The sequence below is a fragment of the Salvelinus fontinalis genome, chromosome 2 (assembly GCF_029448725.1).
Source record: "Salvelinus fontinalis isolate EN_2023a chromosome 2, ASM2944872v1, whole genome shotgun sequence".
NCBI lineage: Eukaryota > Metazoa > Chordata > Actinopteri > Salmoniformes > Salmonidae > Salvelinus > Salvelinus fontinalis.
The window spans coordinates 84,095,117-84,105,930 of record NC_074666.1 but is presented as its reverse complement, the minus strand read 5'-3'; the positions used below and the strand labels follow the sequence as shown (position 1 = coordinate 84,105,930).

Here is a 10,814-nt window from a genome sequence, read left to right as displayed (position 1 = left end):
GTTTCCCTGTAGTGTTTTTCTATCTGATTACAAGGCTAGTTCCCTTTACTTCTGCACTCTGATATCATTGTTTCAGACTGGCATGCTGACAATGCTGTTATTCACTAGGTAGCTGGTTCTCTTTATATGGGTATTAAGAAATCCTGCCATGTTATCAGATCAGAAATTGATTAGACTCATCTAATCTCATAAAGTCCCCAACCTGTTGAGTAAAATTCCTTTACAGAACATGCATTTCTGGAAATATTTTTATACAGAGCTTTATTTTTCAAGGAGTGTGTGTTGTGGAAGAGGACCTAAAATCAATAACTGGCAAAATATAAAATGACTCATTGTTGTCACTTATGCCATGAATTATCAGACTTTCTGGCATTATTGCCATGGCTTGTGGAATTTCAATTCAACAAAACTCATATTTAATTTCCTTCTCAGCTGGGATCCAGGTCTACATTGTCATTGCTGGGCCATTCGCGTTGATAAGAGCGGGGGCGCGCAAACGATAGGAAGCACCCCACCCTCAAGAGCACTAAGCCTTGCGCGTGCTCAAGAGACAGTAGTTTCCGTTTTGTTTCCTGCGTGTTGTGGGCAGATTTCTGCGCGGAGCGCCCACTGCTTGCCAGCTTTGAAAACGCCTAAATTGCAGAGTCAGCGGCATACTCCTGACACAACAGGCACGGTAAGAAACCTCCGTCGGTAATCTCGTCCCATCCATAGCAATATGGTAGTTAGCCTAAATCGCCCGATTAGAAGCTGCTGTCATATAGAACGATCTTGGAACTTGACTGACGTGATCAACATTTTCAGACATACCATTTCTTTAGCTTTGAAATAGGCTGTCGTTATTGTTCAAACGTGGCATCTAAATTTTGACATGACATTGCCACGCTGATTTTGTTTTATCTGTAGCGTGGTGATTACATTGCAGCCACTCCCCGTTTCACCATTTCATTGTTACATGGTAGCCGCGTTTACACCGTCGCACTTTTAACATTATTCTCATCTGACCGTCTTTTACTGAATATTCACTTCCTATAAATATTGACCTTTGAGTTATTTCGAATGTCGTTTGTTTCTTGGGCAACTTTTCTAGCCTGTAACGGGATGACCAGGATTTTTTTTGTCATCTAATTTCACGAACCAATAGGACGTTGTGCTACTGACTGTTACTCAAATTATATATTCTACGTACGTTTCTTGGTGTTACTTGCGATTTTTATTCAAGTGCGTTTTAAAGAGGCTATAATAGCCCTTGTCCACACAAAAGGTTGGTATAATCAGTCGCAGGTGTTCATTTCTCACCCGGCCTAGTCGTCGGAGGCTGAGCACGCCTCTACTTTTTATTCGGCAATTTTGCGTAGCCTATATCTGAATCTTTTTCATTAGTCTATCTAATTCCGTACCAAATTGGTGATGCGTGTTTTATTGATGAATGTTCATGCATTCTAATTGACGTTTGTTTCTTCCCCAGTTACGTTTTTCCCACCTAACGTTACATGTATAATGCAGACTGGCAGTCGTTCAAGCCGATTATGTGAATGTTTTGAGAATTGAGCCATGAAGGCATACATTACACACATCCTCGTCTCACACACCACTCCAAAGATGCCAGCTGTGCTTAAACCATTTACTAATCAGGTCGATAGAGCCAAGCCAACCACCCAATGCCTTTTGTCAAACCGGCAGAGGCCTTGCCCACGATGAGCTCTCCGAGTCGGCAGGACCCCAGAGGGGCGACAGAGAAACCGCTGCAGTACAGTAATTAAATTAGTCTGCTGCTCCCTACAACGCTTATTAGAAATACCAAAATGTATCAGTTGACTACCACACTTATCTTAGTGAGGGAGTCATCCCAAATATTTGCATAAGGGAAGAGTTGTCAAATATTGTACTTTTTTTTTTTTTTTTTACAGCTTGAAGTTTAAATAAATTCTAGCGCCATTGCATTGTTTGTATGCTGTACAGTTTTATTTTGATAAAGTTCCTGGTTTCCTTAAGTATTGAATTTGTATAAGTTTCATTTGCATCATATCATTGCATTTATTTTCACGTTGTAAATCTTTTGTTTAAACCAGTGTTTATCATTAGGTCCATTGAGGAACCCAGATATGGATGCTGAGCAGAACCAGGTGTTGGACATCGCATCAGAGACTCGAGAGCAACAGGAGACTGGAGCAGGAGACTGCCCCCAGTCACAACTTGACTCTCCAATAGAGCCTGCAGAATCACCAGTGAATAGGCAAGAAATGGCACATTTGCAAGATGTGGTGACAGAATCAGGAATGTCAGAAGAAACGCAGGAGATTGAGCCTAAAGCAGAAAAAGCACCAAAGAAAATGGTTGTATCTCCTGAAAAGGTTCCAGAGACCTCTACAGAAGTTTTGACTAAAGCAGAGAAGTACCCAGAAAAACAACCAGAACTAGAGAGCTCAGAGGTCTCTGAGCCAGCTACAGCAATGTACGTAGAACGCGAAAACATCCAGACCGCAGAGCCTAAAAAGCAGCCAATGCCAGAGAAAACACGAGAGCCTCTAGCAGAGAATAACATTGAAACTGCGCCAGAGAAAATGGCAGAACCCGTCCCAGAGGCTGTTAAACTGTCTGAGCAGGCAGCGCCCGAGCCTGTCACACAGACAGAATCTGAGGATGTGAAACGGCTTGAACCAGAAAAGAAAGGGCCTGAGGAATCTGAGAAGCAGGCAAAATCTGGTGTTGTGTTGGTGGCGCCAGAGTTGCCAGCGGAGCCTGAAACTGTAAAGGAAGTGGAGGCAGACAAACAGACTGAAGCTGAAATTGTACCGGAACCAGAGCCAAAGAAATCAGTAGCGGCTGAGACTGTGAAGAAAGTGGAAGCAGAGAAACCAGTAGCAGCTGAGACTGTGAAGAAAGTGGAAGCAGAGAAACCAGTAGTGGCTGAGACTGTGAAGAAAGTGGAAGCAGAGAAACCAGTAGCGGCTGAGACTGTGAAGAAAGTGGAAGCAGAGAAACCAGTAGCGGCTGAGACTGTGAAGAAAGTGGAAGCAGAGAAACCAGTAGCAGCTGAGACTGTGAAGAAAGTGGAAGCAGAGAAACCAGTAGCGGCTGAGACTGTGAAGAAAGTGGAAGCAGAGAAACCAGTAGCGGCTGAGACTGTGAAGAAAGTGGAAGCAGAGAAACCAGTAGCGGCTGAGACTGTGAAGAAAGTGGAAGCAGAGAAACCAGTAGCGGCTGAGACTGTGAAGAAAGTGGAAGCAGAGAAACCAGTAGCAGCTGAGACTGTGAAGAAAGTGGAAGCAGAGAAACCAGTAGCAGCTGAGACTGTGAAGAAAGTGGAAGCAGAGAAACCGGTAGCAGCTGAGACTGTGAAGAAAGTGGAAGCAGAGAAACCGGTAGCAGCTGAGATTGTGAAGAAAGTGGAAGCAGAGAAACCGGTAGCGGCTGAGACTGTGAAGAAAGTGGAAGCAGAGAAACCAGTAGCAGCTGAGACTGTGAAGAAAGTGGAAGCAGAGAAACTGGTAGAAGCTGAAATTGTAAAAGAAGTAGAGTCAGAGAAACAGGCAGAAGGTGATGCTGTGGAGCAGCAGAAGGCAGAAGTTGTCGAGCAGGTCCCTGCTCCTGGCACTCTGTCTTTCGCTTTCCTGGAGCATGAGCAGACCAAAGCCACCCTTCGCACCTCTCGCACTCTAATCATCCTCAGAGGCCTCCCCGGCAGCGGCAAGAGCCTCTTGGCACGTGCCATTGCAGATAGCTACCAGGGTCTCTGCACTGTCTGCTGTGCTGATGACCATGGTGTGAAACCGGAGAGTCCAGAAGCATCGGCAGATGGGTACAAGGCTTTTGACGATGCTGTGGTAGCCTGCTGCAGTGTAGGAACATCTGCTCAAGTGATAGTGGTGGATGACACCAACCATACCCATGATCGGCTGGCCCGTCTGGGGGAGGTGGCAGAGCAGCACCGGCTGGTGGCCATGTTTGTGGAGCCCCGCACTGAGTGGAGCAGAGACTTGCCACAGTTGGCCAAGAGAACTCTGCGGGGGCTAGAGGAGGCCCAGATCCAGGCCATGAAAGTTCCTCTTGAGGAGATGTCCCTGCCCCTTTTCTTTGGCTGGTTCCTTCTCCCTGGCATCCAGGACAAGGTCAGGTGCACGTCCATGGATTTCCTGAAGACATTGGACACGCTTGAGGCCTTCAAGAAGCACTTGCCTGACTGTGAGTTCAGCACAACTGTCTTGTGATACACACAATTATATTGTTTATCTAAATCAGATTTTATTCTCTTGAGCTTGACTGTGACAACTGAGCTTGCTTTGTTTTTTCAGTCACTGTTGAGGCTGAGAAAGAGGTGGACCTGGAGCAGTATTTCCAAGCCAATGGAGCTCTTCATTGCACTACCAAATTCTGTGACTATGGCAAGGCTGAGGGAGCCAAGGAATATGCAGATAAACCAGTAAGTCTGAAAGAATATTGAACAAAAATCTAAACGCAAAATTTTTAACATTTTTACTGAGTTACAGTTCATATAAGGTAATCACTTGATTTAAATGTATTAATTTAAGCCCTAATCTATGGATTTCACATGACTGGGCAGGGGTGCAGCGGTGGGCCACCCACTTGGGAGCCGGGCCCAGCCAATCAGAATGTTTTCCCCCATAAAATGTTTTGTTAGACAAATACTAATCTGTTTCATCAGCTGTTCAGGTGGCTGGTCTCATAGAATCTCGCAGGTGAAGAAGCCAGATGTGGAGGTCCTGGGCTGCCATAGTTACATATGGTCAGCGGTTGTGAGGCCGGTTGGACGTACTGACAGATTCTCAAAAATTATGTTGGAGGTGGCTTATGCTTGAGAAATTAACATTCAATTCTCTGGCAACAGCTATGGTGGACATTCCTGCAGTCAACATGCCAATTGCACGCTCCCTCAACTTCTGTGGCATTGTTGTGACACAACTGCAAATTAGTGGCCTTTTGTCTCCAGCACAAGGTGCACCTGTGTAATGATCATGCTGTTTAATCAGCTTCTTGAAATCCACACCTGTCAGGTGGATAGATTATCTTGGCAAAGGAGACATGCTCACGAACAGGGATATAATATAAACAAATGTGTGTGCAAAATAAGCCTTTTGTGCGTATGGATCATTTCTGGTTCTCTTATTTCAACTCATGGGGCAAACTTTACATGTTGCTTTTATATTTTTGTTTAGTGTATATTGGTGATGAGAAATATTTGTAAAATGCAACCTCATCCTATTAACCCATTTATTACACCTCTCATATTGGCCTCGTTTTATGAATTTAAAATCTGATGTCCAGTGCGTTGTTTAAATGTATTTTCACTTTTCAGGGGACCATTTTGAAATTAACTTCTTTTTCTTCCCACTCTAGGCTGTTAAAGAGTTGTATGGCTCTGCGTTTGAGCTGTCCCTCAGTGCCCTCTTCGTCACACCTCGCACTGTTGGTGCCCGGGTTTCACTCTCTGAGGATCAGTTAACCCTGTGGCCTGCCGACGCTGAGAAGGAGGCAGTCCCTCTAGTCCCGGCTGCCGCCACCCTGCCCGCTGGCAGCCGAGCCCACATCACCCTGGGCTGTGCGGAGGGAGTTGAGCCACAGCAGACGGGCTTCGACCTGCTGGAGATCCTAGCGCTGCAGCAAGAGGGTCAGGAGGGAGAGCTGGTGGAAGAGATGGAGCTCGGCTCCCTGGCCTACTACGGCAAGGGGAGGTGGCTGCTCAGTCTGAGGGAGCCCGTCTCCGCCCAGGCCTGCTTCTCCAGCCTCTACGGGCCCAAGAAGGCCGACACGACCAAGAAAGACGGGGACAAGAAGAAGAAGCAAAAGTGCACCATACTGTAAAGGAGAGGGGGAAGGTGGTGGTAATGGATGGCTTTGGATGAGTGGCGTACTAGTGTTCTGATTTGTCTGTGGGGAGGTTTGTGCTACTTTTGGGGTTTGGGAGGCGTCTTGGATATCCACCCCAAATCCACAAGCTGTGTGCCTTTCTCTGTTGCTTTGCTGCACAAGCCAAGAGGCCTTTAAACCACAGTTTAGGTCGAGCTTAGCATCTTGTTCAGTTTCTTGTCATGCGTTTTAGTGCCATAGTTGCAATTGGATAGGATTTCTGTAGACAAGGCCTGATTTTCATGGCTCAGATGTAGTACTGCTGCACCTAGTACCGCTTCTCCCCGTTTGTGACCACTATTTTTCCCTACTCAATTCATGTCTAACACTATATACAACCCCTTCTGCATATGTCAGTGTTAAGCATTTAGATGTGTTTTCATGTTTGGTGTGAGTGGCTCAAATAGTGTTTTCATTGCATGCCAGGTTTTTCACTTTAGCTGATGTAGTTCTAGTCATGATTAGCTTGTTTGCTAAAGAAGTTGCACATCTCTTTCAGTAAATTCTTGTGACTGGTCATTTCCTGTGATTTAGTCAGTCAGCCCTGTCATGTGTTTGTGCATTTTGTATGTGTGTGTTTGGTACGAAGGAAAGAGCTGGGTAATTTCATAAGTAGCTCATGGGCCAAAAAAGGGTGTCTGTGTGCTTGATTTGAGGAACTGTGAATGTCATTCATAGAGGCCATTCCTGTTTAGATTTCTGCTGCATCGTGCAAAAAGAGTTAAAGGGAGAATGCTGATGAATGTGCAGTTTGTTTCATTAGCTGGCACTTACTTGGTACTTATCAAATGCTGTGAAACCAAGGCCACAATTTGCAATATTCTGTAGTGTAGGAGACTGCAGCCTGGGATCATCCCTCTTTCTGTCAACCAGTTTCGCATGTCAACTTGTATGTATCCACTGTCTGTTCATGACTGATGTGTAGGTCTCTTAGGGCAAAGCCATGCTTGTGTAGTTCTTCCAATGAGTCACTATTTTTGCACATGTTTTGTACACTTATTAAAGGAATTTGTTTTGCGCCAAATATTGTCTAATGCAATTTGTACTGTTACACCCTGTTCAAGACTGTTTTCTTTTTCTCTACACCAGTGGTGAATTAAGCATGAAAGTCTCGGTGAGGCAAAAAATAAGTGGGATGCCAGCAAAGCCACTATACTATACAATACATTAATTGCACTATACCACTGCTACAGCTGGCTATCAGCGGAGCCTTGTCTGGCAGCGAGACAGTTCATTCGGTCTCATTTACTGCCTTTAAAAAATAACTGCTCATATGGCTGACTTGCTTAAAGAAATGTGGTTTCTACTGATAATTAAGATGTACAAACTATGGCATAAGGTGACAACAAGCAGATTAGAGGCAAGCTGTAATTTCAATTAAGACATGAGCAAGCTAGGAAGGACGTAGTCAACTTTGTTCAATACTTTTGAAATGTACAGTGACAGAATTCAGAACATGGGCTGTTCTTCCTGTGGTCTCCCTGTACACCAAGTCAGAACCGTAGGATAAAGGCGGCATATAAGCAGACAATGAAAGCTCTTACAATATTTGATTACATTTTTCAAAAACTGGTTATGGGCTACATGTGCACCAACAAGTCAGATACAGTAGGTGAAAATAGACCTAATTAGGGTGAGGCACGTGGGCTACTAACAGCTTACTACACAACATACACAGTATTTCTTTTTTAGCTACAGTATACATATCTCCCTGGCATATTACATTTATGCTGAAGCATACAAGACATGTTTGGACTCACCTTGTACTGTGCTCACTTGAACATTTTTTGTCATCAAACTTTGTCATTAAAGTCTGGCATTCTCTGGATTTATGGTGCTTTCAAGACAACTGGGAACAACTTCCAAACCACTTATTGTTGTATTTGCGATTTCCAACTTGTGTAATGTTTATGTCCAATGGCCGATGAGCACCAATACGTTGTATCTATAATTTCTGTTCGTTATTTCTCATCGTATGACAAGGACTAAAAAGGATTTGCCAGTAGATTGTCGACTTGATTCACAATGATGACGGTTAGCTAAGATTTTGAAAGTATGATGTTGAAATGATCAGTCCAATCAAAGCTACTGTAGATATAACGTGATGTGACATAATTGTATCTGTGGCCAATGAGCTTGAGCCTTCTTGGGTGGGCACTTCTAATGTAACTTTATGGCAGCACCCAAGGGGCTAGAATTTTAGAGCTCTACCCTTAGACTTTGTGGCCTGCTGGAGGTCATTTTGCAGGGCTCTGGTAGTGCTCCTCCTTGCACAAAGGCAGAGGTAGCGGTCCTGCTGCTGGGTTGTTGCTCTCCTACGGCCTCCTCCACGTCTCCTGATGTACTGGCCTGTCTCCTGGTAGCGCCTCCATGCTCTGGACACTACGCTGACAGACACAGCAAACCTTTTTGCCACAGCTCGCATTGATGTGCCATCCTGGATGAGCTGCACTACCTGAGCCACTTGTGTGGGTTGTAGACTCCGTCTCATGCTACCACTAGAGTGAGAGCACCGCCAGCATTCAAAAGTGACCAAAACATCAGCCAGGAAGCATAGGAACTGAGAAGTGGTCTGTGGTCACCACCTGCAGAATCACTCCTTTATTGGGGGTGTCTTGCTAATTGCCTATAATTTCCACCTTTTGTCTATTCCATTTGCACAACAGCATGTGCAATTTATTGTCAATCAGTGTTGCTTCCTAAGTGGACAGTTTGATTTCACAGAAGTGTGATTGACTTGGAGTTACATTGTGTTGTTTAAGTGTTCCCTTTATTTTTTGGAGCAGTGTATTTTTTTAACATTGTTTGCAAACTGATATGTGACACGTATTAATGCCAAAATAACATGCAAAACAGGCTAAAAATGTGGGGATGCCCTGAATGACGGGTCACCACTGCTGCACACCCATTTGAACAGTTAGGAAGCTATTGATTCTTGACACGGTACAGTGAGACTCAGACATTTTGTTTGTAGATGGAGAAGTTGACCAGCAGATGGCACTCAGCCTCCGGATATGATAAGTACAATGTATGAAGAGAACATGATCTAAAGTATATTTCTCATCAGGCCAGTCAATGTTTGAATCTCCCAAAACTGAAGTGACATTGTTTCATCCACTTTTGAGGAAGTGTATCCTAGGCCACAGGCTCTCAAACACCCACAATCCTACCTTCGTTACATTTTATTCTGGAGAGGCTCTGAGTTGAATGACCCAATTGTCAGACTGTCTAGTGGTGTGCCATCACCTCCCATTGCACCATATTTCACCACAACTGTGCAAGTTTTGATATCAATCATTTACACACCGGTGTGTATGAGAGAAAGAATTGCAACTCTTACCAAGGTCTGTATTGCCAGCTGCACTAGACTGAGGATTACACACACTGACTGTACAGGGCACTTGTCTCATCTGACTAATATGATGCAAAAGAGTCTTGCTCCTACCAAATGAAATTGCTCCACCTTGAAATGGTCTGATTTTATTACACATTTGAATGTATTACCCTGGTTCTGTTCGTCATACCGTAATGAACTATCTATACTAGAAAAAATATTGCATTGGTTAGACAGCTGGTGTTGACATAATTTTTTGTTAGCGTTATTTTATTTGGAATTTGTTTATTTGTGCACAAGGCAATACAAAACAATGTGATGAAAGGCAAGGATAACTGCATGTGCAGGATAGGTAAAAAATGATTATGATCTGGGATCCTTCAGACTTTGCTACCCTAAACCCTAGCATTAACCCCTTACCCTAACCATAACCCTTACCTAACCTTAACCCTTAACCATTTTCAAATTCAACTAAAATCGGGATTATATATATACTAGATGATTAATAGGGGTGTTGTGTTGAAGCCACCTTGCCTCCATCTTGGCCCTCCCCCACCTTTGTAAAATATATTTTGGAAGCTATAAAATGCATTTATCAATGTCTACACTCGTTTTGCCACATGTATTATATTAAAGACACCTTAATGCATACTTTTAAATTATATTATGTGAGCTAAACATACAAAAAAAAAATATATATAAATATTTCCTTAAAGTATACTTTTTTTTAGATGACTAATGTTACTGTCCCCACTACAACTAAAAAAGTACTTAAATACATGCTATTTTCTTCCTTGAAACATTTAATTGAAATATAATTCAATGTATTCCTATGGAGTAGTGCTCCTACTGATGAGTGCCAAAATGGCCGACCGGCGGCTTCAAAGCTTTCTCAATAACCAAAGACAGAGCATCAGCAAACCATGGTTTGGTTTAAATGCATCATTGGACGTCTCAAGGATCTCAGATTGCACGGAGCCCCAAAAACCCCTGAGGCGCATAAAGTACCTCCCCTTTCAAATATTACTAGAACAAAATAAACAAAAAAACGGTATCCTGTTAAATCAAACAAAGAAACAAATAGTTTGGGATTCACACAAATAAGAATAAAAATACCAGGGGTAAAGAAAAGCACAATACTGCAGTTTGTACAATTTACTTCAAGGCCACTGAATGAAAATGCCTTTGGTGAATCATTGGCTACATGTTTATGTATTTCTCTATATATGGTCAAGGCCAAGAGCAACGGGAAAATATAAATAGCCTTAATGTAGATGGACTTCAGTTCACTTGTGCCAGAATGTACTCAGACTATTAACTATTAGTATAATTGAAAGAGGGGGACAATATTACATTTTTTTTTTTATACATGATCATGTGATTCCATTCTGATTGGCTACAATACTAAACAGACAATGCCAGCCAATCAGTGTCCTACAGTTGAATAGCGTAGTCGTTTCTTTCACCGAGAGATGGGTGTGAGCGTTATGAAGCAACAGCCATGGGGTGGTGTGACCCAATCGGAGAGCAGGAATATATCAGCCAAGTCTATCGTCAGATAGGAAGAGGAGAGAAAACTGAGGAGAACCCAGAAGTGTAGTCAGTGGTCCAC

General features: G+C 43.4%; 1 protein-coding gene across 2 annotated transcripts; it reads left to right on the top strand.

Annotated features, from left to right (window-relative positions):
* Positions 1–500: 500 nt before the first annotated feature.
* LOC129829560 (translation initiation factor IF-2-like) lies at positions 501–6,892 on the top strand. 2 transcript variants are annotated; one of them, XM_055891340.1, is made up of 4 exons: positions 501–676; positions 2,086–4,185; positions 4,296–4,423; positions 5,359–6,892. In XM_055891340.1, the coding sequence occupies exons 2-4, from the start codon at positions 2,106–2,108 to the stop codon at positions 5,821–5,823; spliced, it is 2,673 nt and encodes an 890-aa protein (XP_055747315.1). In that variant the 5' UTR covers positions 501–676; positions 2,086–2,105; the 3' UTR covers positions 5,824–6,892. The 2 variants fall into 2 exon arrangements, with proteins under 2 accessions (XP_055747315.1, XP_055747307.1); XM_055891332.1 differs by having other exon boundaries at positions 2,073–4,185.
* The last annotated feature ends 3,922 nt before the right edge of the window (positions 6,893–10,814 follow it).